This window comes from Schistocerca nitens, chromosome 9, assembly GCF_023898315.1.
Source record: "Schistocerca nitens isolate TAMUIC-IGC-003100 chromosome 9, iqSchNite1.1, whole genome shotgun sequence".
NCBI classification, from domain to species: domain Eukaryota; kingdom Metazoa; phylum Arthropoda; class Insecta; order Orthoptera; family Acrididae; genus Schistocerca; species Schistocerca nitens.
The window spans coordinates 493682608-493706286 of NC_064622.1; the positions used below are offsets into that span (position 1 = coordinate 493682608).

The 23679-nt window shown below is 42.6% G+C and overlaps 1 protein-coding gene across 3 annotated transcripts in view; it reads left to right on the top strand.

The window, feature by feature from the left end:
• Positions 1-23679, top strand: part of LOC126203935 (microspherule protein 1) — a 354642-nt gene that overhangs the window by 112035 nt on the left and 218928 nt on the right. For 2 of the 3 annotated variants that reach the window (XM_049938332.1, XM_049938333.1), the window contains one exon: positions 20870-21762. In XM_049938332.1, the coding sequence (XP_049794289.1) occupies positions 20870-20959 (90 nt within the window). In that variant the 3' untranslated portion in view covers positions 20960-21762. Of the gene's footprint in view, positions 1-20869; positions 21763-23679 lie in introns of those variants that run through there. The other variant, XM_049938331.1, reaches the window with a different exon arrangement.

Genomic DNA, 23679 nt, shown 5'->3' on the forward strand with positions numbered 1-23679 from the left:
TCCTATCACATTCCCCTTCGCATAAAATTCAAAAGTTTGAACTACATCGAATTATTGCAAAATTCAAAGTTGCCTATATAAAATTGAAGTCCTTATGACTTCAGGTGACAAAATCCAATTACTGTCAGAAATATCTTAAATTCCAACACCAACCAACTTCCCTCTGCTTCCCTTTGGCTTCCCTCTGACACCCATGCCTCCATCTTTGCTACCCTCCCTGTTTACCTTTCCCCTGTTGCTTCATAACCTGGATTGTGAGTAACTGAATCCACTTTCCCTTCTTCCCCTTTTTTCCCCTCTCTCCTGCCTGACGAAGGAACAAAGTTCCGAAAGCTAGGATACGTAAATTTTCTGTTCTGTTTTGTGTATCTATCGGCTGTACTGAGCTGAGGTAAATACTGGCCAGCCCCTCTATCTCTTTGTTAGTATTTGTTTCACATCTTCCTATGAGATTTTCCATTAATCATTTTCAACCAGAGTATATCTAAGTCTCAGAACCTACCATTCTCAAAGTCTAACAATGTGTCTACACAGATTCCTGAAGAGCTGCTGTCTTGGCCAGCAGTAGGAAGGTCAAGCCACTTTATTCTTTTTCATTATTCTTGCACTTTTGAAGAAATATTTCCCACATACAATAAGTAGAAAGGCCATAGATTTTACGTATCTTTCTTCTTACTCTTCTTTTTGGTGGTCTATCGGTGCCTCTTGCAGAGCTCTTTTAATTCGATGTTTTGTATATCCATTCTTATGGAATATTTCTTCTAGATGTACCAGCTCACTATGTAGGCCATAAGTGTCAGACACTACATGAGCCCTGCATACTGAAGTTTTATGATCACTCATATTAATCAAAGAATGGCAGCAGCTAGGGGGCTGCAAGTATAAATCGGTATGGGTGGGCTTGCAGTAAACTGAGTGTCCTAAAAACCCGTCTTTCTTCTGTCAGGCCGAAACATCCAGAAATGATAGACAGCCAATCATTTCCCATTCCATTATAAATTTGAAAGAGCAGCTCCCTCAGGCAAGGCTATGTTGTTCTTTTTTTGGACAGTATCTTGTTAGCGCTCGTCATGCTTCAAATCATTTCTTCAGCAGTGACGTGCTGAAGAAATGGAATGTGAAGCATGCTGAACACTAACAGGATACTGCCCACAAAAAAGCAACATATCCTCATCTGAGAGGTCTGAAACAATTTCCAGACGGCAACGCTTACTCCAGACAAAGGTAATTCCACTGGTTTGCTGCCAAGACACGTCTACATAGAGAAAAGTCCAACTTACTTGAAGACACAACATATCATAAGACTGACAAGCATCCCACAGCACGTGTTCAAAGAATGAATGTTTCACTTTTGGATGCCAGCATTATACCCAAGTATGATATCAACTGACGGAAGGGACACAGCTATGTCCCTCCGAGGTTATATGGTTTCCCCAACACCTACAAAGTAATACAGAAACAAAAAAGGGGTTCAGAAGAAGACGTAAGCTATAAATCACACTTGAGGCAAATACTAAAAGTGTTGACGTCTAGACCAATAGTGAGTAACGTAAATTCGCCTACTTATTTGTTAGCCAAATATTTAGCCTAGTTATTGAGACCCTTTGTAGGTAAATGTGAACATCGTATCTGTAATTCAGCAGCTTTTATTAGTGGGTTAAAGACTTTGAAACTAACAGCTATAATTTATTGATTCACTGTGACGGGGGATCCTCTGTCATTGATTAGCAGCAAGTCTGAAGAAGCCATAATCACATTATTTAAGTAAGTGTTAACCTCCACTTACTTTTTATTTTATAACCAATATTTTGAACAGTTGTTACCATGGGCAGTCCTCTGTCACCCATGGTAGCTAATATTTATGGAGGATTTTGAAGAAAGTTCAATCAAATTATAAAGAACGTAGCAACCAGTCGTTGAAACGTAATTTATTTATCTTGTTGCAAATTGATTTCGACTGATACCAGTCATCGGTGCATTTTTCTAACTGATACATGCCATAAGTACTTTTCTAACCGATACATATCATAAGTACTTACGGCATGTATTGGTTAGAAAAATGCACCGATGATGACAGATATCAGTCGAAATCGATTTGCAACACGATAAATAAATTACGTTTCCATGACTGGTTGCCACATTCTTTATAATTTTATATTCCACGGCCGCTGCACAGGAAGGGAACCTTATGGAGCCCAACATTCAAAAGTTCAATTAGCTCGGCAGTTTTAAAATGGACAATATGTCGATGACACATTCATAGTTTGACGTCGTGGTGAGGACAAACTGATCCATTTTCTCGAACATCTAAGCTTCATTCACAAAAATATCAAATTTACAATGGAATGGGAAATGATTTGCTGTTTACAGTTTCTGGATGTTTTATTTGACAAAAGGAAGATGGGCTTTTAAGACATTCTGTTTACTGTAATCCCACACATACCGATTTATATTTGCAGCCCTCTAGCTGCTGCCATTCTTCGCAAACTGTGAGAGTGCATAGGACTTTAAGTATGCAGGGCTCATGTAATGTCTTACACTGATAGCCTACAGAGTGAGTTGGTACATCTGGAAGAAATATTCATAAGAATGGGTATACAAAACATCAAATTAAGAGAGCTCTGCAAGAGCAAACGACAGACAACTCAAAAGAAGACTAAGAAGAAAGAGATTTTTTGTCTGTGGCCTTTCTGCAGCATGTGGGATATATTTCTTCAAAAGTTACAAGAATAATGAATAAGAATAAAGTGGATACGATCTTCCTACTGCCACCAAGACACAGCCTCATGCTACGGGGAATACTGGTCAAGGAAGCTGTGCAAATACAATTAGCAGTCAACCTGCTCAACTGAGGTGAAGATTTCCAGGTCAATCAATCATGGAAATCTCTCATTCCACATCTGTGCTGTCAGAGGAAATATTGTTATAGGTCTTCCCTGCTTGGCATTACAACATATGCCAACCGTAATAATCAACGAAATACTTTGTAAGCACTATGGATTCACTGACTGCATTTGCTTGTTTTGCTCTTAGAAGCATAACGTTTTGCATATGACTGACACTCTTCTTATCAACAGTATTACCTTTGTTCCATAAAAACACGGGAGAACTGCCGGATATCAGTAACTTCCTGCCACGATATTTCGGCGCAGAGTCTTCTGGCCATCTTCAGGTGAATGCCACTGTAGTAGTACTGGCGAGTAATACTACAGTGGCATTCACCTGAAGGTGGCCAGAAGACTCTGCACCAAAATATCGTGGCAGGAAGTTACTGATATCCGGTAGTTCTCCCATGTTTTTATGGAACAATCAGTATGCCGGGAAAGCTTTAAACATCACAGTATTACCTTTGATGCATGTTTATTTACTTCACAGTATAAAGTGTGTTAAAAAAATCTTGCAAGTGACTCATCTTGAGAATGGCTAAAAGTTGTAAGCCAAAATATCAGTTAATAATGTCCTGAATGCACTCCCAAAAAATGATAGACTATTGGTTTTGTTTAATTATTGCATTTATGAAAACTTAATCACTGAAAAAAATCTCAAATATGAAAAACTGAACTTAGCTGCTTGCCATAGATGTCAATAATAACAGTAAATCATAAACAATAACAAGCAGAAAGCACACTCACAATACCCCCTTCATCGCATCCCTGCGTTATCGCTGTCTAGTTCACATGCACTTATTCACAGGAGTTTAGAACTGTTTTTGCTTTTTTATTTCTCATCGCAGATAATGTGTGTGCCAATTCTCTTGGCTCCACCCACTCTATTTCCAAATGTTGGTCACACTAGGCAGAATGTCATCTACATCTACATCCATACTCCGCAAGCCACCTGACGGTGTGTGGCGAAGGGTACCTTGAGTACCTCTATCGGTTCTCCCTTCTATTCCAGTCTCGTATTGTTCGTGGAAAGGAGGATTGTCGGTATGCCTCTGTGTGGGCTCTAATCTCTCTGATTGTATCCTCATGGTCTCTTCACGAGATATACGTAGGAGGGAGCAATATACTGCTTGACTCTTCGGTGAAGGTGTGTTCTCGAAACTTCAACAAAAGCCTGTACCGAGCTACTGAGCGTCTCTCCTGCAGAGTCTTCCACTAGAGTTTATCTATCATCTCCGTAATGCTTTCGCGATTACTAAATAATCCTGTAACGAAGCGCGCTGCTCTCCGTTGGATCTTCTCTATCTCTTCTATCAACCCTATCTGGTACGGATCCCACACTGCTGAGCAGTATTCAAGGGCCAGTTGCTGACCTGCTATATTGTAGCTAAATGGTAAGGGATCTATCTTTCTATGTATTCGCAGCACATTACGCTTGTCTACATTGAGATACAATTGCCATTCCCTGCACCATGCGTCAATTCGCTGCAGATCCTCCTGCGTTTCAGTACAATTTTCCATTGTTACAACCTCTCGATATACCACAGCATCATCCGCAAAAAACCTCAGTGAACTTCCGATGTCATTTACCAGGTCATTTATGTATATTGTGAATAGCAGCGGCCCTACGACACTCCCCTGCGGCACACCTGAAATCACTCTTACTTCGGAAGACTTCTCTCCATTGAGAATGACATACTGCATTCTGTGTGTGTTCTAATGTCCCCTTCAGATCTGAAAATCTGCAGTTCTTCATCCACATTGTTCAGTAGTGAGGGAAACCTTTTAAATACAACATGTGAAAAATAGTGGATACTTCTCCAAAGAATCATTAAGAAAATGTTGCCTCGATATTTCTGTTCACTTGCAGAATGCTGCAGTTCTTTTTGGTTTACCAATGTTCTTCACAAAATCCTGAATGTGATGCTACTGAGAAAGATTCTTATGATTTTGAACTGTCCAAATTCACTTATTATTTGATCCTCCTGTGGTAATAACATTTACCTTTCATCAGAGTTCTGTGTTGGACATTGTGTGCACAGTTTTGTTACAGCTGAGTGACAGTTTGTCTTGTGCAAGACACAAGCTAACATTATCAAATACTTTGATAAATCACTTACATTGCATTATGTATATTTGACAGTGAAATTTGTCATCAGAAAATAGAAATTATTTTGAATAATCTGTTATATTTAGTGGTAGATCATTTTGCAGTACTCTGATCAGACTCAAATTTGTTCCCCATTTGCTGACACAGGAAAAGAACCTACTGCTTCATATTTGCTTGATATACAAATGAAATATTTTATATTGTTGTGAAACAGAAATTACTATAATTATTCCCATACTTAAGGAATTATCACTTCCCCAGGTGGTGATTGGCAGTGTGTGTCTCTTGAAATACTTTCATCACGCACTTGCAGATTATTCTCTGCTCTACATATTTAATCTACATGGCACATCAGTTTCCATCTTTTTAGTCCAGCCTTCATCATAAACCAGACCATGCTTTGCCTGTGTCCATTGGTATCATAACTGATATTTTAATTTCTCTATCGCATTTAAACTACTAAATTTTGCCATACCATAAATAAAATGTTAGTGTCACTTATCTTATCTTGAAAACAGTTATCCAAACTGTATTCAGGAGTATCATTTATCTTATCTTGAAAACAGTTATCCAAACTGTATTCAGCAGAAAACATAATGGGGACTTTTTTACTTTCAGAAATGTACGTGAAGGAAGAGGTCACCATCATATTAAGAAAAAAGCACCAAGTACAGTGATTTCTGTCGCTTTTTTTTAGTTGGATACCATTGATTGTTGGTGATCCATCCACGTCTAGAGACAGTGTCCTATCCCAGGATCATGGTTGTGTCATAAACCTTCGTTTAATCAGAGTGATTTTGCCATTATTTTGATAGTCTTTCTACGCCAGATGCAGAGTGTTTTGAAATAGTATAACGGTTTTATTGATTGAAGTTGTGATATGTGGTTCAGGTGTCATTAAGACTGCAATGGACCTAGGCCTTGTAGATGCATGCATGCAAGATGGCAAGGTGCTTTCTACCCTAATTGGACTGGATCTGTTACTGGAATAGATTGGAATGTTGTGCTGATAGTATTTCAGGGAATGATTAAAGTTATTTATTATTTCTGGAATATAGAAATGAGAGTAACTGTGAATTAGTATGCGTTCATGGATTGTGACAGAGGGATGTGCTTAGTTTCTGAATCACTCTCTGTGATTATGACTGAAATTTAGATACTAGGTCAACTATTATTTTTAAATTAGAACTTTTGTAGTCTTCTAAATATAAATATTTATCTGTTCTCTAGGATAGTAGTTTGTAGGGTACGTATACCATTAGTCCCATTTTGAAGTTCTGTCGATCGTGACCTTGATCTGTGGAAAGGAAAGTCTTTGGTTTTCTTCCTGAACCTTAATACCTCCCTTGGAACCCATGTCAGCTGTTTCTTCTCAACTCAGTGAGCTACTTTCTAAATGTTGATCACCATCTTTCAAAAGATTCCCTACAAATCTTTGTTTGTGTAAAACATCCCAACCACCAACAGTACCTGCATTTTAACAGCTGTCCAGCCACACATATTTCTTATCAAATAAAAAGTAGGTTGACACCGTTAAGACTTACACAAAGCTTTTGGGCACAGCCTTCATCAGCAAAAGGGAAACAGAGAAACACACACCATTCATACACACAAATAAGCACTCCTCATGCACACATGATCGACAACTCCAGCAGCTCAGATCAGAATAGTATTCTGGCCTAAGCTACCAGAGTTGGCAGTGAACCGAAGCTGCCAGAGTTGGCGGTCATGTCTGCATATTTGTATGTATGAATGGTGTGTTTTTCTCTGTTTCTCTTTTGCTGATGAAGATTGTGGCTGAAAGCTTTGTGTAAGTGTCTTTTTAATTGTGCCTGTCTGCAACTTACTGTGTCTGCTTTACGGTAAGTAGCAGTCTATATTTTCCTACATTGTTGATATTCCTACATGGAGTTTCCATTGTTTTAAGTAAAAAGTAGGGCAACATATAAAAACATCCACCTGTGGTGCAATTGCTATGCAACTCTTTACGTGGGAATGATGACTGACCAGCAGGAATAGCGTCCACCAAATTGTAGCTAACCATAGACTCAACAAGCTGGTTGCTCGGCCTGCTCCACACTGACAGATAGTTTACTTCGACCGCCAGTTTGTGCCAGTGTCATTTGGATTCTGCCTCCCAGCACCACCTCCTCTGAACTCTGTACTAGGAAAATGTTCTGCCCCTATATCTTCTGTGTTTGCAACCCCAGCACCACAGCTCAAACCTCTCCTCGTCTCTGTTCCGCACCTATACCATTACCCTAGTAATTTTCCACATCACTGCTTCAGTTTCCAACCCTTGCACTTAAATATTCCTCCCCACCCCCACTTTACTGTCTCTGTCCTCATTTTGCTCTTTCTGTCAAGAGGCACCTGTCCTCCCTTCCCAGGGAGTTCACGATTCTTTCACGGGTTCACGCGTGGCGCACACGGCCACAATCTATTGCAGCCCATTCTTCCTTCCCGGGTTGCATTTCCTTCACCATGCCCTTCCCTCCGCATCCTGGCTCCATCCCTGCTGCCCCCTCATTCCCCTCTCTTGGTGCTTTTATTTATGTCCCCCTGGATATCAACCTAGTTCCCTATATTCCTTGGGATTTTGTTCCACTTGACTGTTCTTCCATCCTTTTTGGTGTTTTTGGATCTTCTGTTGGGGTTTGACCTCCGCTTCTAAAATTTTTGTCTCTAGTGAGAGCCATTTGGGGAAGAACTCCCTCCCTAGTGTCTATATCGTGGATTTCTCTCCCTCTTTTCTTCGCCTCTTCCTTCCTCGCCATAGCCCCCTCTGCCCTGCTAGGTCACCAGCATGTGTACCAGTCCGTGTAGTGGGGCTGTTATGTACCCATGTGGCTGAGCCCCATGACAACAGAGGGACCGCCACACTATTGATACATGAGCTGTTGCCCCCTTCTCCCATGACTGAATGCCAAAGAGGGGTTACTTCTCATCCTGAAGCATCGGAGCTCTCCGCAACAGGTGCTGTGCCAGACGGCCCTTGCTACGGTTGGGTGGCACCCATGGGGAGAGCACCTTATCGGAATGGGTTGTATCAGGGTGGTTGCTTAGTGAAGTGTATCTAGCTGCAAAAATCTGGCCGTACTCAAATGGCCGTCTCTTCGAGTGGTAATGGATCATTGAATGCAGCTTTGTACAACCCTGCAGCGTACCCTTCCTTGGCTACACCCTGGGAGGAAGGCTGGGCTCACCATCTTGGGATGAAACACTTTTCCCATTACCTGGTCTGTACCAAGATGGATGGGGACACATTCACTACTACAAAGCCATTGTTTTTAGTGGAGAATATTGAGGACAAGTTTGGCATAGTGGAGTCTCTCAGCAAGATATGGTTGGGCTCCCTGTTTATCAAAGCTTCTTCCACCACTCAGTCTGCAGCCCTTTGTGCTTGTGATCACCTAGGCAATGTCCTAGTGTCTATTACCCCTCACCAGTCTCTGAATATGACCCAGGGAGTCACTTTTTGTAGGACCTCTAACTGATGGGGAACTCTGGGCTAAACTGGAGCGACATGGCGTTAATTGTGTGTGACGTGTGCAGGAGTGTCGTAAAGGCAGCTACGCTGATATCGGCATCTTTATTCTGACTTTCGAGGGAGGTCCCCTCCCAGGGAAGGTCAAAATTACGTGTTACCGGTGTGACATAAAAGTCATATGCTCCATCATCCATGAGTTGCTTTTGGTGCTTGCGTTTCTGAGCATATGTATTCCCGCGGACACTCTGTGTGGTGACCATGGACACCCACTCAGCGAGGGAAGCCCCTGTGTTCCACCACCTGTGTGTGTAAATTATCATGACTGCCATTCTGCATGCTCACCAGATTGTCCAGTTTACAAGAACGAAAAGAAGATCCAAGAGTACAAGTCCCAGTATCATCTATCTTGTGCTGAGACTCTCCAAAAATACAATCAACTCCACCCAATGTAGATATCTTCTACTTTTGCCTCTGTGGTACATCCTTTCCCCTCTCCAACAGCTTCCTTACTCCAGCTCTCTCTCTCTCTCTCTCTCTCTCTCTCTCTCTCTCTCTCTCTCTCTCTCTCTCTCTATCTCCCTCTCCCCTGCGGTTCCGATGCCCTCCCCTCTGTGCACAGCTTCCCCTCCCTGGCCGAAGAAGTGCCCCCCTTCTTTGGCACCCACTGGTCATCATGGGGCTCAACCCCCCCCCCCCCCCTCCTCTATGACCCTTCCCCCTGCATCTCAGGCTGGAGGCCTGCCACCACAACTCGGTCATGGGATGCGCCGTCTGTGAACACCAAAGTCACCCACTGTCTTTCGGTTCTGGATCTTACAAAAGCCTGCTCTCCCTCTGTGCCCTGCCCTCCTCAACTTCCAAGAAAGGAGAAGGAGAAGAAGAAGAAACATAAGTCCCAGGACACTCCCCCCCCCCCCCCCCTTTGACCGGTGCCCCAGACATGCTGTCTCCCTCTTCACAACCTGAATCTGACATATTATTTATGGATGTCACCCCATCCTCATCAGTGACACCACTGACAAGATCTCCCCTTGGCTTCTTTGTGCCTAACCTGGACTTTTGCCACGATAATCCAGTAGAATTGCAATGGGTATTGCCGGCCGAAGTGGCCGTGTGGTTAAAGGCGCTGCAGTCCGGAACCGCAAGACCGCTAAGGTCGCAGGTTCGAATCCTGCCTCGGGCATAGATGTTTGTGATGTCCTTAGGTTAGTTAGGTTTAACTAGTTCTAAGTTCTAGGGGACTAATGACCTCAGCAGTTGAGTCCCATAGTGCTCAGAGCCATTTGAACCATTTTTTTTTTTTTTTTTTTTTTTTTGCAATGGGTATTACCATCACCTCTCGGAAATAGAGAAACTTGTTTCCTCTTATTCTGCATTCTGGTTTGCTCGTCAAGAAATGCACTTCCATGATGACCACTCTCCAACATTTTGCAGTTATTGGGCGTTCTGTCAGAATCGTGCCAGCTCCAGGATAGTGTCTGAAGGGGTCTGTACTTTGGTTCGCACCAATGTCATTAGTGACTGGACCCTTCTTCATACCAATATGGGAGCCATAGTGGTTAGAGTGCAAACGATCTCTGCAATCACCATTTGTAATGTCTACTTCCCTCCAGATAGGCCACTTCCTTATGTTGACCTACCTACCTTAATACGTCAACTTCAGCCCCCATACCTCCTTCTCATGGACTTAGTGTACACCCCTCTCTGTGAGAGAATGCCTCTTCGATGGGCAGGGTTCTTGTAATTGACCAACTTATTACAGACTTTGATTTGTGTCTCCTCAGTGATGGTTCCCCTACCCACTTCAGTGTCACTCACGGCACCTTGTCAGCTATTGGTCACACAGTCTCCTCTCTCTACTCTCATGGCTCCCCTATCTTGGTCCCTCCGTGATAATCTTCGTGACAGTGATCACTTTCTGTTGAGTCTTTCGTTCCCCTGACACTGCCAGGTAGACAGGCCCTCACGTTGGGCATTCTGCAGAACCAATTGGCATTTATATATGTCTGCTGTGCACTTCAACACCTCTCTATCTTTCTGCTACTTTTCTTCTTGTCACTGGCACTGCTATCCCCCTATCCACAGATCCCCCTCATCATCGATCAGTACCTTGGTGGACCAAGGACATAACAGTAGCAATCAGGACAGCCGACAGGTGCTGCAACGATTTAAATCACATCTTTCAGAGACCAGCCATATCACTTTTAAGCATCTCTGTGCTTATTAAGCAGAGTAGAAAGAAATGCTGCGAGTGCTATGTTTCCTCCCTGGGGATGTAGGACTCTCCACCGCATGTTTGATCCAAGCTCCGTAGCCAACTGGACCACCAGTGGCAATCACATGTACAAGATCTTATCCTACAGGATGGGTGCTCTGTGTGCTGATCCATCGGTCCATGCAGAACACCTTGCGACACACTTTGTGTCAGCATTGGCATCCTGTTCCTATAGTGCGCCGGCCACTGTGGCCAAGCGGTTCTAGGTGCTTCAGTCTGGAACCGCACGACCACTATGGTCGCAGGTTCGAATCCTGCCTCGGGCATGGATGTGTGTGATGTCCTTAGGTTATTTAGGTTTAAGTAGTTCTAAGTTATAGAGGCTGATGACCTCATATGTTAGTCCCATAGTTCTCAGAGCCATTTGAACCATTTGTTCCTATTGTGCTACCTTTTTCTGGCAGAAAAGCTGAGCTGAATAACCCCCCCCCCCCCCTGTTTCGACCCTCACCAAGCTGAATCCTATAATGAACCCTCCACTGAATGGTAGTTCTTGCAGGCTCTTACCTCTTCGCCATTCCCAGATTCCAACCACAACCATATGATCCAAAATTTGAACGTTATCCAGAGGCAACTCCTCCCCATTGTCTTCAGCCACATTTGGGTCACAGGTGCCTTCCCCTCGCAATGGCAGGAAAGCCTAGTTATCCCTGTCCTTGAGACTGGGAAGAACCCAACATCTCTCGACAGCTACTGCCCAATTAGCCTGACCCGTGTACTTCGTAAACATATCTTCCAGTTATGTTGGGTACTCGAATCTCAGGACCTTTTCCCCCCATATCAGTGTGGCTACCGGGAAAGACAATCTACAACTGACCATTTACTTGGATTGGAAACAGCAGTCCAACAGGCTATTACTAACTGCTGGCACCTTGTCGCAGTCTTCTGTGACCTACATAAGTCATATGACATGGCTTGGTGCCATCACATTTCAGGTACCCGCCATTACTATTGCTTTCTTGTCTCCATTTCGATTTCTATCTGCGAGGTTTTATCCCACCGGTTCTTTCAGGTTCAAGTTGGCACTTCACACAGCACCCCTTGGATCCAAGAGAACAGTATCCCACAGGGTTCTGTCTTAAGTGTTGCACTCTTCCTCATCGCTGTCAATGGGCTTGTACTTCTGTTGGGCCTCTGCTTACCACAGCATGGAATGTCAACGATTTTTGCATTTGGTGCAGCTTCCTCTCGGTAGCATCTTCTGAATGCCAGCTCCAAGACACCATCAGACTGCCCTCTACATGGGCCCTCACCCATGGCTTCCAGTTTTCTTTTTCCAAAATGCGGTATACCCTGATGTAAAACTTTATTTAGGCCACTAGGACCTAGATGATGTAGCACAGTCCCATTTCTTGGGCCTCATTTTTGATAAGAAGCTGACATGGCTACCCCATATTTGCCATCTGAAGACTACCTGCTTGCGGAAGCTTAATGCTCTCAGCCCCCGGGCCCACACATCTTGGGATGCTACTCTTCTCCATTTTCACTGGGCTCTGGTTTTGTTCAGACGAGATTATGGTTTATGCTTCGGTGGCTCCTTCCTCCTGGTTTCTTACCCAATCGATGATTCCCTCACCATCCCATGCACCCTCTCCTCTATGCAAACGGGGAATGTCTCCCTCCTGTACCTGCCCTCTCGGTTGGAATTGCCGGTTGCAATGCACCTCACTTCCCTCTATCAGGATCTCCATAAGTGCCCCGTGTATCTCCTGTTCCCCACTCCCTGCCCCCCACCCCACCTTGGCTGGTGCCCTGACCATGGATTAGGACTGACCTGTTGCAGGGGCCTAACGTCTCTGTTCCCCCTGTGATATTCCGGCGTCTTGTACGTTCCATCCTTGGACTGATGATTCTAATATGATAGGTCAGGCAGTATACACTTTTACATCCCCTATTGGCATGGAACACCATTTACTGCCAGGCTCATGTAGTGTGTTCACAGAAGAGCTGCTGGCCATTAACAGGACACTCCATTTTGTTTCTCAGACCTCCCTCCACAGTGTTTTAATATGTACTGACTCAATGAGCAGCTTGGAGGCTATAGAATTATGCCACTCTCGTCACCCTTTTGTCTCTGCTATCCGTGACCTTCTCTCTGCCCTTGGCTGTGCCACCTGCTCTGTTGTTGTACTCTGTGTCCCAAGTCATGTGGGCATCCCAGGGAATGAACTGGTTGATGATTTGGCTGGAGAGGCAGATACTTACACTCCATTCCCTCTCATGATTCCAGGTGCAGATATGTGGATACACATCAAATCTCTCTTTGTCCAAAAGTGGGATGACATCTGGCACACTACTGCTCTCAGTAATAAACTCTGCACAATCAAGGAGGCTACAGCAGTTTGGCCCTCTTCCATCTGCTCCTCTCAGAAAGATTCCATTGTCTTGTGCTGTCTACGCATCGGTCATACTAGGCTTATCCATTGTTTTCGTTTTCTCTTGCATAACAAGCCGCCGCCCCCCCCCCCCCCCCCCCCAAACTGCCCCCACAATGTGGCTGTGGAAGCAGACTGACGGTATCCCAAATATTGGTGGATTGTCCCCTTCTTTTGACTCTTCTTACCAAGTATAGCCGTCTGGATTCTTTGTCTTTAATATTAGCAGACAATTCATGGATTGTTGCACTGGTCTTCGTTTCCTATGTGAAAGTGGTTTTTATTTTCAGTTATGAAGTTTTGCTATTTTCCAAAAGCAGGGGCAGGTTGGTTGTGGTTGGGGCATCTCTTCATGTTTTCGAGGTCTGGGGCGCATGACCACTCCCCCATGCAAGGACCGCTCTTTTACCCCTCTATTTTTCCAGTTTTTAGATTTAGCCTACCCTTTTATGCCTTCTACTGTCTGTGTTTTAACTTTCTCGCTTTATAGTGTTACCCCTCTGACTGAATCCAGCCACTTTTAGCAGGCCCTCTGTCTTATCCAAGTAAGTTTTGAATTGCAGGACTGATGAGCTTGTTGTTTAGTCCCATAAACTCCCCCCCCCCCCCCCCTCCATCAGTTAATCAATTGGTCACCTGCCTCCCTCTCAGTCACTGCCTCCCATTATCTCTCCACCCTCATGCGGCCCCTATGTTTTTCTCCCTCTTGAGTTGCCATGCCAGTTCTATCCCTACACTCGTGTTAGCCTCAGAGATCACCTGTAATGGGGCACGGTTGTGAGAGCTGTGGGCAGACAAGTTGGGCACTTTTCTAGGTCCCATCTTACTGGGGAATGTAAAAATGTTCAGGAACTCTTGGCTTCTAGTGTAGGGTAGACTTTTATGCTTATGTATAAGAAACTCATTTTCAATTGCCTGACTCCTCTGTGCTAAATTGGATGATCTGCTGAAAGTGTTAAATGACAGGTGACCACCTTACCAGTGCTCTGTGACCCACCTAACCATCAGTTGCCCTGACAGTGCAAGAGCACGAATTCACTGATGGGCTACTGCTAATGTCATAGTACAGCTCTCGAAAGCCTCTTTTGACAGGTAATTTCTGTCTTTTGAATATAGGATGTAACAGTGTAAGAAAAGATAGATGGTTACTTACCGTAAAGATGACATGTTAAGCCACAGACAGGCACAATTAAAAGACACTAGTTTTTGGCCGCAGCCTTTGTCAGGAAAAGAAAGGGAAACACACACCATTCCTTCACACATGCATGACCGGCAACTCGGAAGGAAGGAAGGAAAGAAGAATGAAGATTGGGTTTAACAAGTTCAGATCATGTCAGAGATGAAGAAGGAAATCGGTTGTGCCGTTTGAAAGGAAACATCCCAGCATTTGGCTGGAGCGATGTAGTTAAATCACGGAAAACCTAAATTTGGATTGTCAGTCGCAGGTTTGAAACATTGTCCTTCCGAATACGAGTCCATTGTGCTTACACCTGTTACACCTTGCTCGTTTCCAGCAGCTCAGGCCACAAGTGTGTCTGTCTGCAAATTAACTGTTCCTTATGGTTAGTAGCAGTCTTATCTTTTCCTTATATTGTTGACATTCCAACCTAGACTTCCCATTGTTTGAATATTTAGTAAGATTTGCTGCAAGTTTTGTCGATGACTTGCAAGTAGGCACTGTTGACTGCTGTTTGCTTGCAGGCAGCTTTTTACATTTTTCTGATAATATCTCTGGTGCTGTTTTTCTTGTAAGTTTATTAGAATGATACACCAACTGGACAATCAGTACTTTTGATCTAGGCTGCTCCGTAAGCCTGGCTACATTAGGGAGGCATTCAGTCGTAAGTGAATCTCACCGTGCCTTTTAATTACTGTGGACCGCTCCACAGTGGAGTATTTTCAGTTACTGATGCATATAGGGAAGAGTCGTGCTTACATTTAGCAAATATTCCCAATTACTACCAAATTATCTGCACTCAAAACAAACATTTTACAACCAAACAACTTTCCGTAGACCTACAGATGCGACAACTTTGGTAGGTGATGCTAGCCGTTCCTGCTGCCTGCTAGGTGGCAGTCCCGCATGCAGTCGAGCAGATGTTCGGTGAAACTTGTTCTGGGTGACATGAACTGTATAGTAGTAGTGTTGCATTCACTAGCTGTGTGTGAAAAACCTCTGAGAGAATGGTCATTTGCCACCTTATCTGAATCCTACCATACAGACAGCTGTTTTATTAGTTTACATGTGTACTTTGGGGATATCATGCCTCAAATGATAATCTGACCCTTCTGGAGGCATTACATAATAGGCATTTTTTCGACCTGTAGAAGGCCTACGGTGCTGCTCCGAGGCACAGTATCCTCTTGCAGTTCCATCTGTGGGACTTTTGGGTAACTTCAAATGGAATACCTTTATATGAGAGTGTGCTATTCCTCGAAGCAGAGTTTTAAATGTATCCCTGTTTTAATTGCTATAAATTGTACAATTCTCACACTGTCTAGTGCTCCTTATTTTTCAACAAGTTTTAAATTTTCTACTCTTCCTCCAGCCTCTCAGTATCAAACGGAGATTGCAAGTAAAATTAATAAATGTTGAACACTGATATCAAATTTTCAAGTGAAAAATGTTTGATTGTAAGCATTGTATTTTTAATCTTCTTCATCTCAAATTGAGGGACACCTCTTTACAGAATTTGTGAGGTTTCAGTTCCTCACTTCCGATGATCACCTTACCTCATTACCACACCTGATAGACCAGAAAGTACGATATGTCAAAGCACCAACATTTTAAAGCACATTAACCTCAAAACGCTGAGCAGGTAAGGAACATAACGACTTCAGTTTTATTTGGCCTCAATTATAGTTGTACATTGTAAAGGCCTTCTTGGCCCTCCTCCTGAAAACATTTGACGTGGTCCGCAGTCATACTGGTGCCAGTCACATTAAGGTTAATTTGCAGTGCTGTGGCTGCAAGAATACCGTTTTCCGTAGTCTCCTTTATGGTATGAGACACAAATAAAATTAATTAGATGTTAGCATAGCCCTGATGGAAGAACATGGTAATAATTTCTCACTAACACGGCCCTTAGGAATTCATTTAAATAAACACCTTTTAGAAACAGACTTTTGCACCACAGTTCGCTCATTTTCCCTGCCCATATCTTCAGGATCCACCAGCCAGACAGTTTACAACTTGGATGTGTGTGTAATCTTAAAGGCACTGGAGTAGAGATGGTGTCATCGAGGGAGGAATTTCCTCATGTCCTGTACCAAATTCATCCACAACTGGCTTAACAGATGTACTCAGCAAACAAAGTGATCACATGCTTCAGGATACCCTTGAGCCACAAATACAAAGGACATGCTGTGATTCAGGATAATGAGGAAAGCTGACATAGTGGCTGAGAAACCTTGACAAGAATATACAGCTTAAAATTATGTCATCGCATTGTGAGACAATGCCTAACTCATGTGGGTTGGAGGATGAGTAGCAGAAGTAACAGAGTTCAAGCTCCTATCAGGGAAACTTCAGCGGTCACATACCTTCTCCTGTTCTCACATTTTCTGGGGACTGCACTGTCCTTGGTTTTCCTAGTTATGTTTGCAGTATCACGAATCAACCTACTTCTGAATTGTGTGCTGTTCTGGTACTCTTCCATGTCTCTGAATGCTGAATTGCTGTCGAAAGTTCTGCTGTGTAGCAGCCACACTGTATTTTGAAATACTCTTCAGTCACAAAAGTGTGATGCATCATGATCCAATGCGTCATTGTAACTAAAATGATATCCTTCCTACAACACACTACCTGCCCGGTTTTATCCTCACTGAAGGGGCCACATGAGCTATCAACCATTGACAGCTGTAGATTTTTTTAAAACTCTGTATTAGGTTAGAAATTTCAATTTTTTATTTTAAATAGTTCTTTAAACCTTTGACTGTGTCATTTCTTAAGATAGTGTGTGTGTGTGTGTGTGTGTGTGTGTGTGTGTGTGTGTGTGTGTGTGTGTGTGTGCGGGGGGAAGGGGGGGGGGGGGAGGAGGCTTTTAGAAAGATACTTCTTTGTTTATTAGTGAAAACTTTCATATTTTTATTATTTTTAATCACAATAGCAGATGCCAGTTTAGAATGGCTGCTAAAAACCAATATGCCATGCCTGTATAACAGTTCAGAACATTGCCAGTCTCTTGAGCACCATGTCCCTCTTTTTGTAATTGCAAACTATTTAATTATTAGAATTTTAACACTTGTTTGCATGTTTCATCATCATCTTTGTCAGTTCTGTCACAGATTTTCCCCACACATTGATAATTAATTTGGTAATGTTAACTGCAAGCTGTCGTGATGTTTGGGAAGACATTTTCTGTGACTGTTTTCCACATCTCCACAGCAGATTAATGATGTGTATTGCTTGAACTAGAACATTAATATGCCCACAAATTAATCTTATGCGTGTTTAAATTCCCAATACAGACCTTTGTCTGAACATGTAGTCACACAAGTTCACTGCAGCTGATGTATACAAAGTTTGACTGAAAGGTATCTATTGTTGCTCTTACTAAGTCTTGTGCCCATGGATGTATTCAGTGCACAAAATATTTGATTGGTGCTCTGTCCATGCCAGGAGCCAGATTTGTATGATATCTACTTTTGTTTATCATAGGGTCTTAAAAAGTTCGGGAAAGACTGGCCCGCATTACACTTCTCAGCATTACAGGAAGTTCCCTATAAAGCATTACCTTAGAGGGCTAACTGAAGTCACACCTACAGCAGTTACTAATTTTGTCATGCGACTACCAGAGGTAGTCATAAAGGTTTAGTTAACATCTCTAAAAAGAGTTGCAAATTAATTTATTGTTGATCAGATGCCAGTAAAAAGGAAATTTTTGTATGTATGTGTGTGCATTTGTGGTACCGTATTTACTCGAATCTAAGCCACACTCGAATCTAAGCCGCACTCGAATCTAAGCCGCACCTGAAAAATGAGACTCTAAATCAAGGAAAAAAATTTTTCCCGAATCTAAGCCGCACCTGAAATTTGAGACTCGAAATTCAAGGGGAGAGAAAAGTTTTAGGCCGCACCACCAAATCGAAACAAAGTGGGTCCATTGTAATATGAGACACAATTTAGGCGGAATGAATGACGATACAGCTATAGTATGTTCGAGTCGTAAGCTTAGCAATTAAGCTTTACTAGGTAGCCATTGCTAAGCGCCACGCGCTCCGTCCGTATTTATACGTGTACCTTTCCTTTTTCACATACTTCGTCTGGTTTGAATTGATTGCTTATTTTGCTTTGATCTGGTAAGTGCCAATCTCTTTGTTATAGGTGTTTACGTCACTCTAAGCTGAAAATGCATTACTGCACTGTGTCATGAATTGTTTGTCGCATTCTAATAATGAGTGTTTACGGCCTGTCCCCGCTCACGGCATGGCTTGCTTTTGTGCATGCTACCACCGCTTACAATAAAGAAAAGAGAGGAATCGTCTCATTAGCAAAACAATGGCAAGAGACTGCTATTTGTTGTTACTTACACTGCTGCTTTCTTTGATAATGATCAACAAGAACCAAATAATAGACGGCTTATGATAGAAGACGTTCTGAACGAGAGTTTAGCGAAAATTTTTCTCGGTTTGAAAATCTTTGCAGGTGCCTCTTTAGTACATTACATTCTGCACAGAAATTAAGAGTCATCTTAGATTTAAAAATCTAGTCGATTGCTGCTTCATTTCTGACTGTATCACTATTAGGCATAAGAATATAAACATGACATGATATATATATTCTTCCGCGTTTGCTGCTGTCTCACCCTAGTTTTGTAGTTTATTAGGCAGACAGGATTTAAATGAGATAGCAGCAAACACGAAAGAATACATGGCAAAATGTTTATATTCGTATTACTCTTATGGCGAAGAGAATACTGCATATGATTCACAATTCATAAAAGTTCCTATTTGCAACCATCTCTTCTCACAGGTAGGAAAAAATTCAGAACGTAGAGTTGGCCATATTGACAAACATCCCAAACAGTCTTGCCAGTCGGATTTTCGTAGTACATTGAAATGCTGCTACATTCGAAGATGAACAATACGGAATTTGTTGGTTGGTTGGTTTGGGGAAAGAGACCAGACAGCGAGGTCATCGGTCACGGAATTTGTATTTACTTCATTGGATAATGTATAAAATGCAGTGGTCGAAACTCGGGGCGGAGAAGAAATGTCGTCTTCCACCTTTTTTTTTAATTTATTTACTGACGCGGAGGTTTTGGCGCTAGTATTTATCTTTGTGCCTGCAAAGCATGCCTGTGCAGCACTACATATATTCGACGGCAGAAGTTAGTTGTGGCGGCACCTACCAACATTTTTCAGAACTTCCGCTTACTTTGCACTCGATTCTAAGCCACAGTCGGTTTTTTGGATTACAAAAACCGGAAAAAAGTGCGGCTTAGATTTGAGTAAATACGGTAATTGGCTCCTCTAGTGGCATGCTCTGGTGCTTTGTCACTGGTGCAGGAATTTTATTGTTTACTAGAAGTGAAAAGGTATACCTGAAAAAAGGTAACTTCATTTTTGCAAGTCACTTGACAAAATTAGCTGGCATACTTTCTGGCAGATTTTCTCCATTGTTGAGGCAGTTAATATGGTCTAATTTTTCCCATACCATTGTTGTGAGTATTTAAGGCTAGCGACACACAAATCAGATGTCATGAAGAAGGGAAAAAAACAAAGAAAATTGATTTGGGTATGGCCATAGCACCTGTCAGTATGTCATGCACTGAAAACGTCCCTGGGCATACACCATACATAGAGCAGCAACAGAAGCACCATAAACCTTTGGTTGTCTTCCACCCAAAACTTGTGTACAGTAGTTGGGAAACTGGTATACAGCAGCTACAATTGGGAAACTGAGTGGTTGGAAGTGAGAAACAAGAAACTACAGTCACGCAGATGGACCATTCAGGTTGGTAGATTTTGTGCCAACCACATCTGTGGAAGGAAGTACTGCTCTCCAGACTATGCATAGGATCCACTGTTGTGTAAAGTGCCACTTTCAGTTCAGCATGTTTTGGCTACATGTGGTTTTGTTTAGTAACATTAGGGCAAACCTCAGTTTGGCTGGAGATTTGCCCACCATCCTCGCTGACACCGATACCAGTGTACTACAGATTTTGAAATTTTGTCACCCCTCATCCCTAAAGTGCTGAGGAGGGAAGATCAGCTTGCTCTCAAGGGATAACATCCCCAGGCTGATTAGCATTTTTATTAAATGGTTTTTAGTGTAATAGTTTACTGCATCATGAAGGTAGTTTTTTTAATTGCTAGTGTACTCTTATGCATTATAAGCAACTCTGCCTGTGGAGAAAATCTTCATCCTCCCAGGCCAGTGGCATGTTGACACTTCGTAAGGACTCCGATGATGATGCTATTGAGCACGTCTCATCCAACAACGTGACTACGTGTTGAGATAAAGTTTTGTATTGAGAATTCAATGAAGCATAAAATTAATTTACAATCGATAGCTTCGTAAATAATGTACAGTGATTATTTAACTGTTATGCCCGAAATAAAGATTCAATGTAATCATGTTCAACTGTGACAGGAAAAAGTGACTGTTGTTAAATTATCATCTGGATGATAACAAAATAATATTAAACAATAGGGAAAATTTAGTGACCAGTATGTTGAAACTGGTCTTGAAATGTCATATTAAGAATTGACAATTTTTTTTGTTTGCAGATTGCGGGTCTTCGCTTCATCTTCCTTGTTAACCAGGAGCTGATCAACGTGATTCGCCATGAGGCAGCTAGACTCAATCTCCAGCCATAATATATCCTCTTTTTGTGGCAATTTTGTGTGTGTGTGTGTGTGTGTGTGTGTGTGAGAGAGAGAGAGAGAGAGAGAGCAATTTTGTATTTTAAAAGCTTAAAAGCAGACGTTCATAAGCTATATAGAATTTACTACTCAGGCAGTGGTATTGAAAACTCAGGTCTCAAATGCTAATTTAATGCCCATGTACAAGTATTATTCTTAATTTAGTTATTGTACAAATTATCTTCTCAAAAAATCATTTAATGTTAAATATCTCATGGAGGGGAATAGAAATGTAAACAATACTTTTTTCTGGTGAATGGTGGAATTTTTCTTACCTTTGCCAGTACAAGACTAAAAACTGTGAGACATTTTATTTTCTGTTTGTTGTCTTAATACAGCATTTTGAGCATTTACAATTTAATTTAGTAGTTACACTGAATATGTGATTTTTCATTGCTCATGTTCTGTTTTTGAAAGACAATAGTTCATCTCAATAAATTGATTATTGGTCAATGTGAAAAATTGATGTTAAAAAGTTTATTGGCACCATCGTATAGGCTACTATCAAAACTGAGAGTTATCACTAAATCTGCCACAGATAAAGCTCCTGTGGGTCATTTTTCATTTAATTTCTTCTGAGAAAAATGAAAGCAGACTTAATTCTGAAAAGAGCCTTAAAATTTGTTGGCTACCTGAATGAGAGGACTGTTAAACAGAATGTGAAATGAGAGACTGAAATTGACATTGCATACTATTATTAATGGGGATCTGTAATTACCTAATGATAGCATTGAGTAGAATTTTGCTGGTAACTACCAAAAGACTTTTTTTTTTTTTTTGTTTTCAGCTGTACTTAGATGTTTCAAAATGTTCTAAAAATGAATCACTATCAGAATGACATTAAATTTGAGCAGAATGTTATTGAAGAATGGAGAAGCATTGTGGAAAATAACAATAATTATTATTAAAATTATGATAACAACAATGTAGGAAAAAATAGATTACTATTTACCATAAAGTAAGTAGCAATCTATCTTTTGCTACATTTTATAAACATAAGCCCCTGCAGCCATTGTCACAGTGAGTAAAAAGAAAACTACCCTGAAGACGGCCACCTGCAACAGTGACTGAAACGTCTGTAGCTTTACATATTGACAATGACAATGCAGTCACATCCCCCTGCGGGTCCAGGGGCTAGAATAGTCCTGAGGAATTCCTGCCTGTTGTAAGAGGCAGTTAAAAGGAGTCTCTCACATTTCGGCCTTTATGTGATGGTCCCCAGTAGGGTTTGACCTCCATTTTTCCAAATTGCCCGAAGAGCGAGCCATTTGAGAAAGGGTGCATTACATGGTGCATCGTGCACTGAGACCATCCGCATTTTTAATCATCGTGGCTTTGCAGTTCCGCTTATTCTCCATCTCTTGGGGGAGGACACCTTCCTGGGTGCGTTTTCATCCAACCACTATGCAGTGTCTTTTTCCATGCCAACGATGACCATGAATACCTTTGCAACTCGTATCCGGCTCGGTAGCCAGTCTGTTGTGGTGGGACCGCCATGTACCCTGTTGGTTGTAGCCCCCCTGACTACACAGGGATCGCTCTGCTGATGCCTGCACCGTTAACTCACCACATATTCCAAGGAGTAGATGCCCACACCCTGGGGCATCGGGACTCCTGGCAGTGGCCAGCCTGCCAGGTGGCCTTTGCTGCGGCTGGGTGGCGCCCATGGGGAGGGCCCCTGGTCGGAGTGGGTGGCATCAGGGTGGATGACATGCCACGAAGTATATTACGTCATCTATTGCTGGTGGCCCAACGCCAGCAGTCTCCAAGCTGTCGAGGTCTAACTACAGTGCAAAGAAGTATGACCCTAAATTGTTCCCTTCCCTGGCCACACCATGGGAGGAATGCCAGGCTAAGGATGGCAGTGAATCTAATTCACCCCGGTACCTTGTATGTACAAGAGCTGATGGGGCACCCTTCATGTTGATGAAGCCTCAGTTTTTGTGAAGCATTTAGAGGACAAGTTTGGGGAGGTGGAGGGATTGTCCAAAATGCGAAGGATCAGTCTTTTTAAAAACAGCATCCTCTACCCAGTCACGGGCACTACTCACCTGTGACAAGTTGGGGTCTGTTTGTGTTTCCATCATGCCCCATAAGAGTTTAAATATGGTCCAGGGTATTATATTTCATAGGAATCTTCTTTTGCAGTCTGATGTAGAGCTACGCACAAACTTAGAGCAATGAGGTGTTCATTTCGTCCGGCGCCGTACATAGGGGTCCAAAGGATAATGAGGTAGCCACTAGTGCCTTTATCTTGGCCTTCAAGGGTGATACATTACCCGAGAAGTTCAAGGTGATGGTATGCCGGTGTGATGTCAAGCCATATATCCCTCCCCTGATGTGTTGCTTTAAGTGCTGGGAGTTCGAGCATATGTCTTCTTGCTGTACTTCCAGCGTCATATGTCGTGACTGTGGACATCCATCACATCCCAACACTTCAGGTGCCTCGCCCATCTTTGTCCGCTGTGGCGAGCACCGTTCCCCTTGCTCTCCGGACTGCAGGATTCTCCAGAAGGAATGGGAAATCGTAGAATACAAGCCCCTGGACTGACTACCTACACTGAGGCTAAGAGGAAATTTGAATGCCTACATTCTGTACCTGGGACATCTTACGCCGCAAATACGAGAACAGTTCTAGCCCCATCTGTTCCGCCAATTCTAGTTGTCTGTCAGAA